The 16,464-nt window shown below is 40.2% G+C and overlaps 1 protein-coding gene across 1 annotated transcript in view; it reads left to right on the forward strand.

The window, feature by feature from the left end:
• LOC144249846 (alpha-1,3-mannosyl-glycoprotein 4-beta-N-acetylglucosaminyltransferase A-like) overlaps window positions 1–16,464 on the forward strand; it is a 69,301-nt gene that overhangs the window by 52,325 nt on the left and 512 nt on the right. The window contains exons 6-8 of the mRNA XM_077792044.1: window positions 12,256–12,302; window positions 13,997–14,110; window positions 15,010–15,085. Coding sequence (XP_077648170.1) covers window positions 12,256–12,302; window positions 13,997–14,110; window positions 15,010–15,085 — 237 coding nt within the window. The remainder of the gene's footprint in view (window positions 1–12,255; window positions 12,303–13,996; window positions 14,111–15,009; window positions 15,086–16,464) is intronic.

Genomic DNA, 16,464 nt, shown 5'->3' on the forward strand with positions numbered 1-16,464 from the left:
TTCCACCTTGATGAGTAGTTCTAAGCTGGGACCTCAGTAACACTAGGAACAGGTATGTGCTGTGTGGCGTTGAGGGTGACCTACGTGTGGAGTTGTTTCTGGGCCTAGGTTTCCAGGCTCTTCCTGAGCCTGTATTTCCACCTGCCTACCTCACTGTGGTATCTGAATATTAGTTTTAATCTGTCCAGAGCCAGATTAATCTGACTTTCCCAAACTGCTGCTCTTCCAGGTTTCCCATCTGCTTATGAAAGGATTCTTGTATACGGTGTTAATAGGCCTGTGCTGTGGTTATTCTACTTCCAGCTCATGATACAGATCCACAGGGCACGAGTGTCCTCAGTTCTCTTCATGTTATTCCAAAGTCCAAACTATTGCTGCTGTTTTCCCTTTCTTTCTCATCCTTCAACTCCCAGTTTATCATCTTTTGAGAAACCATCCTGAGTCTCCCATTTGAAATTAATCTAGGATAAATAGGCAGCTTTAACCAGGCAGGCAGGTGAGTAGAAAGACTCTTTAGACTCTGGCATTTCTCTATTTTATGTTTCATTAATTTCTATTGTAATATTAATTACTTCTTTCCTCCTGCTTGCTTTTAGTTTTGCTCTCCTTTTGCTTTGAGATAAATTAGGAATTTATATAAAGGCATGAATTCTCTCTGGTCCATTTTAATATTTGAGGAGAAAAATCAAGAATGAAAACCTGGAGATGCACATAGAAAAGAGTTACCATCATCTTTTCCTCACATGACCCCCAGTTCTTTGTATTCTTTTTTGCTTGAAAGGGAGAAACCATAAGGAGAAGAAGAGAGAAAAGTAATTAGTTGCCTTATTCCTTGTTGGTCATTTCACCCTTATTGATCCCTTTGGCATGTGATGAGTCATTTATAGAACATACAGAGTGTTAAGCAATACACTGTTGCATTATTTGAAAGTTGCTGACCCATTCTGAACTTGAGAAGGGATTGACAGGAATGCATTCTATCTCCCTTAAGGCTCCTTGGTAGGATCAAAGTGTGCTATTCAGATTTTAAGATTGTATCATTCCTGTGTTTATTTTTCCTTAGAGTTTAATTATAATTTTTATATTCTAATATTTTGTAAATCTCATTTTTGTTGTTTTTATTATATATAGAACATTTCTTATATTGTTTATACCAATTTTATCATGATCATTTTTATTTGTTCTACTTAGTTGTACGTGACAGCAGAATGCATTTCAATTCATCGTACACCAATGGAGTGTAACATTTCAGTTCTCTGATTGTAAATGGTATAGAGATGCACCATTTATGTATTCATACATGTACCTAGGGTAATGATGTCCATCTCATTCCACCATCTTTCCTATCCTCATAACTCCTCCCCCCTCTCTCCCCTTTGCCCAGTCCAAGGTTCCTCCATTCTTTCCATACCACCCCTCGTCATAGATCAGCATCCAGTAATCAGAGAAAAACGTTCGGCCTTTAGTTTTTTGGGATTGGCTTACTTCACTTAACATAATATTCTCCATCCATTTACCTGCAAATGCCATAAGTACTGTCCTAAGTTATAAGTGTTATTTAGATTTCTCCAAATGTTCCACTGCTGTCCTCTCATGACCTGACACTCTTGAAGATTACTGGCTGTTTTATGGAATGTCTTTCAGTTTGGGATTGTCTGGTGTTTCCTCATCATTGAATTCAGGTTGTATCACAGAAGTGAGGTGGTGTTCTTTTTCAGGGCCTAGTGTTAAAGGCTACATGATGTTGACCCGTCTCATTACCGGGAATGTTAGCTGTCATCACTTGATTAAGATGACATCTCCCAGTTTTTCTACTGCGAAGATACTCTTTTTCCTGTCTAGTTAGTAGCCTATTTTGGAGGTGATACTTTGAAATCATGCAGATATCCTGTTTCTCATCTTAACTTTTTACCAAGTGAGCAGTCTTATTATTGTGTTTACCAAATGGTGATTTTCTAGTTTCATCATTTAGCTTCCATTTAATAATTAGGATACTGTTAAGAGGAGCTCTTCTTTTTATTTTGTCACTTGCATCAGTGTTGAGTTGTACATAATAAGAATAAGCTTTTATTTTGTTGATCAATTATTCCAAGTTTGGTCACTAGCTCGTTTTGAATTGGCGACTCTGTCCTCCTGATATGGCCCCAGCGGTTTCCCTGCTTTCTAACAGCTTAAGAGTTCTAGGCTAGTCTTATATTTCCCCTGCACCAGTCCTGAAATCAGCCATTTTTCAAAGGGACCTTATTCTTTTTATTGAAGAATGGATTAAAAAACAGGATCTGGACACTAGGGTGCTGGCTACTGAGAGATCATTGCTTCTGGCCCTTTGAGTGGACAGATGTGTGTCCATCTGTCTGTATATTAGACATCATGATTTCTAATGATACTTGATTCCAGTCTCAGAGTCCATTCTAGTCTCCCCGCATCCCCTTAATTTTTCAACTCTTCTCCAACAGTGAGAAACCCAGTTCTTTATGACTCAGTGTATCTGTATTCTTTTACATCTCAAGGGGATATACAGTGTTTTTGTGTTGTTAACCCTACCCCAGGATAGCACTGCCTAGAGGGAAATATTTGTCTACAGTTCTTTTGTCTCAGCCTTACAGTATCCAGAGTTCTGTTTTCCGGAGTCACTTGGCCTAGTTCTGTCCTTTGCCACCCTCTCAGTGATATTTTCATGCTGTTCTTTTGTCATGGACATTGGTTTGTTACTATTTGTTTCTGTTGTGAGTTTGTAGAGTGTTGTCTGTGCAGCTTCTACTTCAGATTGGTGGGTGTTTTCGTTGTAGCTTAGGAGATGCTCTGTTTTTGTGAGTGTTCCGTGAGCTCTTGGAGATATGTTACTTGTTCTCAAAATTCAATTATGTGTGCTCTGTTGCATTTATGCTTCATATATCCTTATCTTTTCCCACTTGATGTGTTGTGGACTCAGGAGTTAAACATCTTCTGCTACTGTTTTTGTTTTTCCTGTATTATAGTTTTTTTGTTTTATAAATAGTAATGTTATTTTATGGTGGACATTTATAACTTAATTGGCAATTACACCTGCTGGCATTTTAAAGTGACTTATGCATTATGTTAATTTTGAGGGCCCAAATTCGCCCTTACTGGGTGGCAGTATTATGACCTACGCTTTCCTGGGGTTTGCGTTTGTCTGGTATTCCTATGTCCTCCCTTTTGTTTCCCTTTCTTTCTAAATCACCTTTTTTTTTTTTTTTTTTAATACATCTAGTTTACATCCTAGAGTTGAATTTTGCTTTGTGATTTAATTAGAACGCATTTCTCTTCTAGATGAATTTATATATCTGTATGCAGTTATTTGGTCTTAATCCTATCATTTTATGGGATTCCCCCCCTTCCCTATATGTCTTTTATAGGATTTTTTGTTGCTTATTTGTGTTGCTTTATTTTGTGTGCTTCATTTTTCTATTTGAGAAAAGTATGTATTTTTATACCAGTGATTACTGTTGTAGCTGTAACTTTATACAGAACCCTTATATAACCCTCTGTTTTCTTAGATGGTATCTATGGCTTCCCGACATGGGAAGCAATAAAACTGGTATTATTTCTTCTTTTCCTTTCCTACCCTACCTCTTCTCTTCTGCCTGATTTATATTGTCTTACGTAGTATTCACCATTGTACTAAGAAATGGAATTCTCTGCTGTCATCTGGTATGCCTGCTTAGCATCCTTTGACTACAGATACTACAGAGGAGGTGAGAAGCTTTGTCTCTCTGCTGTCCTCTCCATTTCTGCTAGATTTGCTAAGTTTTCCTTATTATTTAGTGTACATGCTGGGCTGGTTCCCTTCTTATGAATCATCATTGAAGGAAATGGGTTTTCAGGCTGCTGTCGTGCCAGAGGATGAGGGGTCAGAGAGTGTTCCAGACTGTTTGGTTTATTTGAAACAAAGACTGTCTTCCCTCCTTCCACGGAGCCAGGCTGCTTCCTGTCAATCCAGCTAGTCTGAGTAGTTCTTCTTGTTACCTCTGGATATTAGGACCAAACTAGATCCTTTCAAGCTTAAGGATTTCAGTTATTTTTCAAAAGGAAAATTTTTGTGTTTCTGAGTCTGGCTCTCACGGACAGTAGTCTGCGGTTTCTTTACTCTCCCTCAGCAGGCTAGTCTTTCTAGTCGGACAGCCTGATGCGCTTCCACCCACAGGGTGTGGTTACCTGGGCACTTTGCTTTTGAACTTTCTTCTCCCCTGAAGCACCTGAAGAGCTTGGTGGTCTCAGGGTGGCCCTTGCTGTCATCATATTTTCTCAAACTCTCCTCATTGCCTGAGGCTATTTTTAAATAATGGCAAGAGTTCAGATTTCATTCTAAGAATTCTTTTACTCACTGAATAAATTTTTATTGAAGAGTTAAAATAGGGAAGGTTCTGGAGATTAAAAAAAAATTAAAGCTCTATCAGAATGTAGATGGTGTTCCTGAAGTCTAGCATTGTACAAAAATACTAGTTTTTCTATATCATTGGCTGTATTTTTTTTGAAAAAAAAAATGTGTGTATGCCTTGCTAAAGAGTGCAGTAATTTTACGAAGTATGTTATGTTGAATAGTCTCATCTTCACCCTCCCATCCATGCCCCCTTTCTTACTGTGAGACTGTTAAGGTCTTTTCAGCCCTAGTGGGCTGGCAGGCAGGCATGTGAGTAGAGAGACTCTTTGAGACTCTGGTATTTCTCTAGTTTATGATTCATTAATTTCTAATATAATAATTACTTCTTTCCTCCTGCTTGCTTTCAGTTTTGCTCTCCTTTTGCTAGGTTTTTAAGGTGAATGTTTAGATTGTTGGTTGGAGATCTTTTCTCTAATATAGGCAATTTAAAGCTACAAATTTCCCTCTAAGTTTCATGTTAGCTGCATCTCCAACGTTTTGATATTATCATGTTTTAATTTGTATTCAGATCAAAAATACTTTGTATATCCCCTTGTAATTTCTTCTTTGACCCAAAAGTTATTTAGAAATGTGCTTTTTAAATTTTTATCTATTTGAGGACTTTCCAAATTTTCCCCTGTTCCTGATTTCTTATTCAACTACATTGTGGTGAGAGAGTGTAGTTTGTGTGATTTCAGTCCTTTAACATTTTTCAGTACTTGTTCATTGCCCAGTGTGTGATCTGACCTACCAGGTTCCCTGTGCTAGGAGTGGATTCTGCTGTGGAGGATTCTGTAGATGTAGTGGAGTGATCTTTCTGTAGATGTCGGTTTTGTGAAGTTGGTGGACTGTGTTGTTCAAGTCTTCTGTATTCTTGCTGGTTATCTTCTAGTTTTTGCTTCTATTCTTCATTTGAAATTATAGATTACTATAATGCATCAGTAGTATTTTGGCCTATAATTTCCCAGCAGCTAGATTTTTACAATGTTTGTGTATGCTTTGGTCATAAATCACACAAATGACTATCAAGAAGAAATTGCGTGTGTACATGTTATCCCATAAAATTTGGTGGTAATTTAATAAATATTTTCTGAAAGAGTGGTAAATTGTTAAGCATATGTACAATAAAACAAAACCTCTGCCCATTGTAGCTTACAGAGAAGGACAGAAAAAAAATTCAAATATGCAGAATGTTAGATGTTAGCATGGTGGCGGATAAATGGGTAAGGAAGAAAGGGAGTGCATGGTCGTCCAGTGTGGGGTTAGCAGGGACACCTGGGTGGAGGCCTGAAGGAGACAGGAGTGAAACAGTATAGCAGAGGAACTGTTAAGCAAAGACCCCGAGCCAGGGCATTGCTTGGCATGTTTTGCAGAACAGCAAGGAGAGGCCTGAGTGGCTTGGTGGAGGAGGCAGGGGACTCACTAGTAATGGGCAGCCAGAGAAGGACAGGCTGGGCTAGACCACATATGACGCTACAGTTTCTTAAGAACTTCACTTTTGCTGTCAGTGAAGGGTAAGGACAAACTTTGTAAAGGGTCAATGATAAATATTTTAGACTTTGCAGGTCATCCAGTCTCTGTTGGAACTGTTCAACTCTGCCATTTTAGCATGAAAACAAACCATGGACAGCATGTAAGGGGATGCATGGAGCAGTGTTCCAGTCAGGTTTTACCTTGGGATGCCAGGCCAAGGATCGACTTTGCCAATCCTTGCTCTAATTAAGATGGAAAGTCCTTCAGGAGTTTCGAGTAGAGAAGACACCTAATTTACTAATTTTTTTTAAAGGCACTTACAAAATACCTTTTTATTTGTTAATAATTTTAGGTTTAGAGAAAAGTTACAAAAATTATACAGCATCCCTTCACTTGTCTCACTTGAAGGCTGACCACTGATGCAGCCATCCTCACTGATAAAAAAAAAACCAGAACACGAGTGTAATGCTCTTGATTCAACTGCAGCCTTTATTCGACTTTCATATTGTTCCACCTGTAGACACGTTTCTATTCCAGTATCCATTACAGAGTCCCACACTACACTTAGTGGTTCTGAATCTGTAGGTTTCCTTCAATCCAAGACGACTCCTCTCTTTTTTCTTGTCTTTAATGAACTTAGGTATTTTTGATGAGCACTGGTAAATTATTTTGCAAAATGTCTCAGTTTGGATTCATCTCATATTTTCTTGTGACTACATTATGATTTTTGGCAAGAGTAATATGACTACTTTTTTGAAAGGATTCTGCTGGCTACTTTGGTAAGGGCAGAAATGGGAGACCCCTGGGAAAACTTGTCATAATCCAGCTGAGGCTTGAAGTAGGATATTCATGGAAGAATCCAGAAATAGTTGATTTATAAGCATATTGAACGGATTGGGTTATGGTTAAAAAAAAATGTGAGCCACTGCTATGGCATCAGGCCTCAGCATCCTAGTTAGCGGCAGGAAAACTATGCAAACGTACTGCAAATGAAGAAGTAATTTTTTTCTTTTGTCTAGCCCTTGAACTTCCTCTTTCTTATTAATCTTTCAGCCCTTGACCATTTTAGAAACCTGGCTAACTAAAATAATGTGACATTGTTTGGCTCTGTTGGTGTGTCATGTTTAATTGAAAGTAAAAAAAAAAAAAATCAAGCATTAGGTGGGTAGTCATAACTTTTCCTTGGATCCTAGGGAAATAAAATTTATTGTGAGCTGCCAGCCCCATTTTGACATATCCCTGTCCTTTGAATCCTGCTGATCTGTCACATGTACACATTATATTTCTGGAATTCTCAGTGGTTCCTTGTTATGTTAAATGACTTCTGTTTCTCACTGTGGTGGAGTTAGCAAGAACTGGACTTATCTTCCTGATGTCAGCAAGTAGAAGGCCGGACAAAGTGTGTGAATCAACTGTTCTCGGACACTGGACAGCAGACTACACAGGACATGGCTGCCTGAGATAGAGGGAAAGCACCATGATTGTCCCAGTTTTCTGTCTAGAGACATATTTCTCTATCCCAATGAAACATATTTCTGTATGCAGAAAGGGCACCAAACAGAGAAGCTGGAGACTGCAGAGCAGAGGTCCAGAGGGTAGAGTACTACCCAGAAAATGACACCTTTCAGGGTTGGCTGAATCAGGCCACACGTGGGGAATGCCCAGGGCTGGTAAAGGGACAGCCAGGAGTTCCCAGAGCTCAGAGAGCCTGAAATCTGGGCAGCCACGTGGCAGGTCTTCAGGGTCACTCTTCAGTATCACACTCTCCCTCCTTCAGGGACTTTGATGTTTGTTTTGTATATTTAGGTGCTCTGATGTTGGTGCAGATATATTTACAATTGTATGAATTGACCCCCTTATTATAGAATGTTGTTGTATTTTATTAGTCTTATTTGTCTGATGTAAAAACACATCTCTTCCTTGGTTTTCCTGAGAAATCTTTTTCCATCCCTGTCAGATTGTGTGTGTGTGTGTGTCCTTAAAAGTGAATTGACTCTCTTGCAGGCAGCATAGAATTGGGTCTTGGTTATTATTTTTCAATCCAGTCAGTCACTGTCTTTTTATTGGAGAATTTAATCCATTTACATTCGAGGTTCTTACTGATAGGTAAGGACTCACTATTTAGTGATGGCCATTTGCTAATCGCTTTCTGGTCACCCGTAGTGCATCCTTCCTTTCTTGCTGTTGTCCTCTCTGCTGTGATGTGCTGGTATGCTTTGAATACTTTCTATTTTGGTTGTGTGCTCCACTGAAGAGCTTTGCTTTGTGAGGCTTACACATAGCAATTTAAGCCTGCAACAGCCTGTTTCAAGCTGACTGCACACAGCTCTGCCTTTACTCCTCCCCCAACATTTTATGTTTTTTGTATGAGAATTTTTATTTTTTCTCAAAGAAGCAACTTTTTGTTTCTTTGATTTTTTTTTAAAAAAATTTTTGTTTCAATTTAATTCATTTCTGCTCCTGTAGATATGAGTAGTTTTGTGTTTTAACCCTCTTGCTAGGAACAGACTTGCTATATACACTGTCATTGTCTAGAGTATTCTGAATATGGCTCTTTTCCTTAGACCATTGAGTTTTATAATTTTGCATGCTTTGTGGGCTATTTAGAGGTCTTTTGTTTCAGCTTAAAAACTCCCTTTACCTAGGGAGTTCCTTAAAGTCGGGTGGTGAACTCCCTTAGTTTGTGTTTGTCAAGGGAAGTTTTTATTTATCTAGTTTTGAAAGACAGCTTTGTTGGGTAAGGTATTCTGGGTTGGTGATTTTTTTCCCCTTCAGTGCTTTGAATATATCATTCTCCTTTCCTGTCTTCCAGGGTTTCTGTGGAGACATCTGGAGATAGTGGTATTGCTTCCCCTAGATGCGGCCTTTCTGCTGTGAGAACTTTGTCTTTGATTTTGATTGCTTGGTGTCTTGCTGAGCTCCTTTTCGGGTTAAATTTTATTGGAGAGCTCTGTGCTTCCAGTACCTGGTTGTTGGCATCTACCCCCAGATTAGGGGATTTCTCTGCTGTTCATACTTTCTGGCCTTTTTCCCTCTTTCTTTCATCTTCTGGAGCTCCTGTTACATGCAGATTTGGCCTCTTGAGGTTCTCCTGTAGTTCACATAGACTTTCTTTCCTTCCTTCCTTTTCTTTCCCTCCCCACCCTCCTTTCCTTCCTCCTTCCCTCTCCCCCTCCCCTCCTTTCCTTCTTTCCTCCTCCATTCTCCCTCCCATTCCCCTCCCCTCCCCTCCCCCCTCCCCTCCCCTCCCCCCTCCCCTCCCCTCCCCCCTCCCCTCCCCCCTCCCCTCCCCTCCCCTCCCCCCTCCCCTCCCCCCTCCCCTCCCCCTCCCCTCCCCTCCCCCTCCCCTCCCCTCCCCCTCCCCTCCCCCTCCCCCCTCCCCCCTCCCCCCTCCCCCTCCCCTCCCCCCTCCCCTCCCCTCCCCTCCCCTCCCCTCCCCTCCCCTCCCCCCTCCCCTCCCCTCCTCCCTCCCTCCCTCCCTCCCTCCCTCCCTCCCTCCCTCCCTTCCTTCCTTCCTTCCTTCCTTCTTGTTTTTGTTCCTCTGTCCAGGTAATTTCAAATTCTTTTTAACTCACTGATTCTTTTGCTTGATCAAGTCAGCTGTCATAGCTTTCTGTTGAAAATTTTAGTTCACTCATTCTTCATTTCTAGGATTTCTGCTTAATTATTTTTAAAAATTGTTTCTATTCCTTTGTCAAATTTATTTGTGTATGTATTGCTTTCCAAATTACATTTGGTTTTCTAACCCTATATTTTTGTGGTTCACTGATTATCAGTCATTTCATACATTGCCATATCTTTAGGGTCTGTTATTGGAGGTCTGTTAGATACACACACACACACACACATATATATGAGAGAGAGAGAGAGAGAGAGAGAGAGATGTGTGTGTGTGTGTGTGTTATAATTCCCTGCTTGTAATCACTGTGTCCTTGCATTACTTTGTGTACCTTTGAGGAGACAGCTCCCTCTTCTGGCCTGCGCAGGCATTCTTTGGCAGGGCCCATCCTTCACTATTTAGCCTGTGATTCTAGGGGGCCAACTGGTGAAGCTCCTATAGAGGCAGAGCTTCTTGTGAGCTCTCTAGTTGGATGTGGTCCTGGCTGCATAGTGTGATGGCTTCTGGTCAGGCCAGTCAGAGGATGTCTTCCCTGGTCAGGCATTTCCACTATTTAGGATCTGTAGTTGGGCAGGAATACAGGTTCCAAGGTTAGGCAACATTGCTCTTCTGGATGAGTGGGGTCAGAGGCTATGCTCCTTGGAAATGCATGATTGAGGATTGCTTCCTTATCACAGTGGTGCCATGGAGTGGGCTTTTGGCTGAGTTGAGGGACTGTTTGACCTCCTGGGTCAAATAGCTTTACCCTCTGAGCTTCTCCACAATGTGTAGACCCTATCTAGACAGGATCTTTGGGGCATTTTGGCCAACACTTGACTTCCTGGGTCAAGCAGGTCTAGCCCCATGTTTCTCTGAAATGTCGGAGGTGGGTGTTGGACTTAGGGTCATTGGAGTGGGCTGTGAGGCTGGGCTGGAGGTTGGCCGTGTAGGGACGCAAGCTGGGTTGAACTTCCCGCTGTGCTGCTGAAGGCAACCAGTTCAGCTTTGTGGACGGGCTCTGAAGTAGGCTTTAACTCTAGTCACCCAACATGGGTGGTAGAAGCACAGAGGTGCCACCACCAGGGCTCGTGTGCTGGTCACTGTGCTCTCTGCCTCCTTTCCTGGCTCCTGGTGGTCAAGCTGTGCCATACCCCCAGTGTTGCCCACGAGGTGAGACTAGAGTGGGATGCATCTCTGGATGCTCGGGAAGCTGCATGACTGTCCCTGGTTCTCCTTCCTCAGTAAACACCCTAGACGTTCTCTCTCTGTGTCATTGTGTCGGCTTGGATGGGAGAAGTGCCGTGGTAGTGGTGGGACCATTCTTTCTTATCCTGCTGTCCTCAGTTCGGCCAACCAGCAGCATGTCTCATGCTTGTTTTCAAGTAGTAGGGTTTTCAGAAAGGTGTTCTGGTCTGTGGGTAGTTGTTAGTTGAGCTTTCTGTAGTGGGGTGAAGCCTGAGGCTTATGATTTTGCCTCCTTGCTGACACCATCTCCTCTGGGCTCATGTTAACATATATATCCAACTTTTCCATGTGTCTCTAAGAGAAGCTGAGTGATCTAGATCCAGGTATACAACCTGAAATACTTAATTTTTATACCTTTAGCTTTATTCTGTTTTTTAAAAGTAATTCACACAATGTATAATCCACCCACTAAAACAGTTGGGCAGCCATCACCTCAGTCAACTTCAGAACATTTTCCTCACCCTATAGAGAAACTCTTAGCCATTGCCCAGTCATCCTCCTATTCCCCCAGCTCTAGGCAACCGATAATCTATTTTCTGTCCCTGCAGATACTTGTCTTTGGATATTTCATATAAAAGCAGTTGCATGATATGTAGTCCTTTGCAACTGGCTTTTCCACTTAGCATGGTGTTTTCAAGGTTCATCTCATTGTAGCACATATCAGCCCAGCTCTTAATTTTACTTACCAGGACAAACACTTGGTTCTTAATTAAAAAATGCTCTTTCTTTAGAATCTGTATATTCATTTTAGATTCACAAACTTATTCTCAGAATTGGGTAGTAATACTACCTTTAAAAAAGATCTATGTGCCTTTAAAAAATATAATCAGGAAAAATTTTTCTCTAAAAGTAAGCAGGCCCTGAGAGCTCAGTGACCACCTGTCTTTGCTGCCAACCAGTGGGAGAGGAGCAAGGAGAGTACCCGGCAGAGACCCGGGTGCCTTGGCCAGATGCTTCTGGATTGGTCAGAGGTGCGGCTTTCTTCACAGGGGTCCTCAGAAGCCCAGCACATCTTTGCATTGCATGCTTTTCAGTTTTATCATTTAAACTTGTCATCTCTGGGGTCTTAATTTTTCTCCCACTTTTTTTCTTTTCATGGAATAGGAAACTTAAATTCAGAGAAGTAACTTCAGATGATACTGTCCAGTAGCCCCAGAGGCAAATCTTGAACCCAAGTGTTAAGATTCCAAATGGAAAAGTCTTTTTTGACAGCAGGCTGCATCTGTTGGTGCCTCTGCCCACTACTCAGGGTCTGGGTGTTTCCAGAAGTAGGAGTAGTTTCTGTGCCCAGTTTCCTGGTGATCGAGTGTAGGCAATTGGAAAGAATAAACACTTACAAATCTGCTCACTGTATGAAGTATTTAGTGATATTGAATAGCACAATAATACAATAAAATCAGAAATGCAAATCCCTCAAGATGCCTGAAAATTTAATGTTTTTGCTGCATGTTTTGTCATTTGTCTAATTTTGAGTTCAGTATTAAAAGTTAAATAAAAATATAAAAAATATAAAAAGGTTGAATACAAATATGAATTTTGGTATTTTTTTCTTTCACAGACAGATATTGATTATGTCCACAGTGTTGTGGCCAACCTGGAGAAAGAGTAAGTACTTCTTAATTAGGAAATGGAAATATTTTAGTTTACTGCTGTCTTTGGCTTTTTGCTAAAAGAAAGCACCTGCCTTGATAGTTAATCTCCCTCTGGAGATCATCGTTCATTAGACCTCCTATCATTGTCTTTTACATTCTCATAAAGCAGATGTGTTTAAGTTCATTTATCTGCTGGAATAAATTGGTGTATTTCAGTATAGAAGAGATTTGAATGTCGTTTGTGTAACACTATCAAATAAATATTTGTTCATGAAGGCAGTGAAGATAGCTTTAAGAGATTATTTAAGTCTTTCACCCTCTATTAAATAGACAGGCTGCCGGGCATATCTTCATGTAGCATCTCAGGCCTCAGCGCTGAGCTGTGTCTGGCCCCCTGATCCTGCAGTATGCAGGGCATGAACCAGGTAACAGGCGGGAAGCCTGTTATTAGTTTTTACAGTATTGCATTAGTAGTTTTAATAATGATATCATAAAAATTAGTCTTGACATAGGTTTCTTCATTGAATTGTATTTGCTTAAAGACCAGAGAAGTTGCAATTATTTGCTAGCTCTCTATTTAAAATAATATGATACTTTGTCCATTGAAATGCTAAACCTGGAGATTTAAAAAATATTACGCATAGTTCAGGATTAAATTTGTCATTTGTTAGATTTTCCTCAAGTGCTAAAGTTCTTGACATTCTTTGTAGAAATGCACTTTGATATGTGGAGTCCTCAAATGAAGGAACAGGGCAGTAATTAATAACTGGTCCCCCTTCCCCTAGACCAAACGGGCAGGCCTGTGGTGGGCTGGTGCAGTCATTCTGTTGACTTACTTCTTCCTCAATGTGCAGGAAAACCAAGGCCAGAAACAAAGCTCAGTCAAACACTAAGAACATTTGTGCAAAGGCAGGTAGTTACATAAGCATTTTCTGGAGATTTGCAAAAATGAGGAAGAATGCAGATGTGGAAAAATTACATTTGTACACATGCAGACTGATTTAAAACTTCAGAAAAGGATTTCTCCAGCTTAATGCTCTTAATGTTTGTGGTTATGTAATTCTTTGTTGTCAGGGCTGACCTGGGCAGAGTACGTTTGACCGGTATTTTTAATAGTATTTCCTATAGTAATGACAGCCAGAATGCCTCCAGATGTTGCTTAATGTCTCAGAAAGGATAAAATCACCCAAGTTGAGAAGCACCGGCCTGGAGTGACATAATCTATAACCTACAACTTCTGGAAAATTGTAGCTTCTGGAAAATTGAAGAACTTTGAATTTTGCACAAGTATATGTATTTAGATGCATACAGAAATTAATCTGTTTTCTTTCCTTTATTTCCCTACTTTCTGTGGGACCTTGATTTTTTTTTTTTTTTTTTAAATATTCCGATTGCCTGTAGGAATGTAAGACTGCAGTTCTCCTGGGCTTTCTGTTACTCTAAGGTTAATGGCATTTTATACTGTTTTTTTTTTTAAAGCAGTACTAAGAACAAGAACAACAAAACCCTAAACCTTGTGCTACTAGAAAAACCTGTGTTTTCAGGTAAATAAGCTCAGTGATAAGCAGCTTTATTTAGCACATTTTGACCATCACATTATTCCTGCTACGCATGTTCTCTGGTGTATTTTATGTAAAATGTGCTAAATTGGATGTTAAATAAAATCTCACAGAGCTTCAATAACTGAGCTTATCTTTCTCATGGCAGATTTTCTAAAGAAATCAGTTCTGGCCTGGTGGAAGTAATATCACCCCCTGAAAGTTATTACCCTGACTTGACAAACCTAAAGGAGACGTTTGGAGACTCAAAAGAAAGAGTGAGGTGAGCTGAGTGTCCTTTAAAGTCTTCCATTCTGTGAGTGTGGGAGTTAATAAATGTGGTTTCTGTCAATCAAACCTGCAAAAATTTTAGGGCTGGATTTGCTAACATACTCAAGATCATCTCATGAAGCCCAGGGCAGCTTGTGAGATGTATTCTGGAAGTTTTCTTAGTATAAGCTTTTAGTTTACGGTGTTTTCCTTAAACTGGCTTTTGGAATCACTTCTGTTATACATTTTTAGTGTGTTTCTATAGGCTTCCAGGAATTCACTGAAAGGTCTAAATATTCTACATTTAATTTTTTAACATTAAATATGTATTTATTTATTTGTACTTGCATTCAATACATATTTTTAAATCTGTACCTGTATGTAAAACACAGTCCTAGGTACCAGAGTTCCCTAAAGTATGATTTATCTAAGGATTAGTTCATCAAGACATTCAAATGTTACTTGAACATTTTCTGTGGTCAAGGAAGTTTGGAAAATATTGGATTAAAATTTCTTTTTCTTGGGTTGTGGATGTAGCTCGGTGGTAGAGTGCTTGCCTAGTATACGTGATGCCCTGGGTTTGATCCCCAGCATGGTTTAAAAAAAAAAAAAGTTTTTCTCAGCAAATGTTTTTGCTGCTAGATGTTTCAGTGTCTCTAATGTACTAGCATATCTCCAGGAAAGAAATATGTGCACAGTTTTTCCCACACTTACTCGACCTTTTTTTCTTCAGGACACCTTGAAGATTGGTGTTCTTAGGAATGTATTTGGTGTATTTAATGCTGCATTAGAGAAAAGAGAATTTTCTTTGACTCTTGTGTTATAATAAAAAACTTGAGGCTTATACATCTAATCTTACTTTGTTAAATTTCAGTCTGATTCCTAACCTATTTTTGAAACTATTTGTTTCAGATGGAGAACAAAGCAAAACTTAGATTACTGTTTTCTAATGATGTATGCTCAGGAAAAGGGCATATATTACATTCAGGTAAGTGTGGCTTTTCCTTTAATGTTTTTCACGCTTCTAAAGAAGAAGTGTTATCAAGGGTGTATAATCATTAAAGCAGGAGGTTTTGGAAGCACATCCCTCCTCAGATCTGTGTAGTCCTAATTATATCTCAGAGAGAGCAGGATCCCCATGGCAATTGAGGACGTGGGCTCTGGGGTTCCCAAGTGCAGCATGTGTGGCTCCAGCTCCTGTGTGGAGGGGCAACCTCACTATGTCTCGCTTCCTCTGAACTCCATTCCTCCATCTTCTTTCCTCCTTCCTCTCTCCACTGTTACATTTTTTTTTGAGTGGTCTCATGGTAGAGTAAATCTTTTTGAAAGCCACAATACAGTTACATTTATATTGAAGATAATAAATTCAAATCCCCCCCCCCAAAGCATTGTGGCCCTAATGCTATTCAAGCAGAAGAATCCTGCACTGTTGTGGGGTTTGTTAACCTGGTAGGCAATAGCAAAGAATTCTAGGAAACTCTTATTTCTTCAAATCTAATTCTCCTTAATGATAGGCTATTTTGTTCTGTGGCCAATGTATACATTGTACATTACAGTTAAGAACTTGATGTAGGGAACTTTAAAGTGTCCTTATGTTGCTTTTAAAGTTTATTTTTTTCAGTTTAGCTCCTAGGAGAGAATTAATGGAAACTTAATGCCTTTTTTTTTTTTTTTTTTGGTGGAGCCTAGGAAGAATAATTATTTAAGAAATTAAGGATAGGATGGGGATGAGAGAGAGAGTAGTAAGGCAATGTTTCCTAAGGAGCGGTGAGTAAGCTATGGTGATAGTGGCAGCTGTGAGCTTGCGTTGGTTGCCTGCTGCCAGGCTGTCGTTCTTTACGGTTTGTGCTTATACCATTTAATACAGCCCCTTTTAGTCTGTGGCAAAAACACATAACGTTAAATTTACCGTCTGCACCTTTCCTGAGAGTACAGATCGGTAGTGTGAAGTGTTTTACATTGTTGTGCAACAGATTTCTAAGACCTTTTCACCTTGCAAAGCCTACAGAGACTCTATCCAAAAACATCAGTTACTGTCCCTCCCCCATGTTCCTAGTCACCTCCTGCTACCCGTGATTCTGTGACTTTGACGGTTCTAGGTGCTCCATACTAGTGGAGTCACCTGTTGCAGCATGTGGCAGGGAGGACTTCTGTTCTAGAGCCGCATGATGTTCATTGTGTGTTTGAGCCGCATTTTCGCGTCAGTTCATCTGTTGGCCTGCTTCCAGCTCTGGTTACTGGGAATGATGCTGTGGTAAGCTGGAGTGAGTACCTCTCTCTCCACAATTTGTTGGGATTCTTTTGGCTATATACCTACAAGGGGGTTGATGAGTCATTATTGTGCCATTTCTGATTTTTCGAGGGACC

This window comes from Urocitellus parryii, chromosome 12 (assembly GCF_045843805.1).
Source record: "Urocitellus parryii isolate mUroPar1 chromosome 12, mUroPar1.hap1, whole genome shotgun sequence".
NCBI lineage: Eukaryota > Metazoa > Chordata > Mammalia > Rodentia > Sciuridae > Urocitellus > Urocitellus parryii.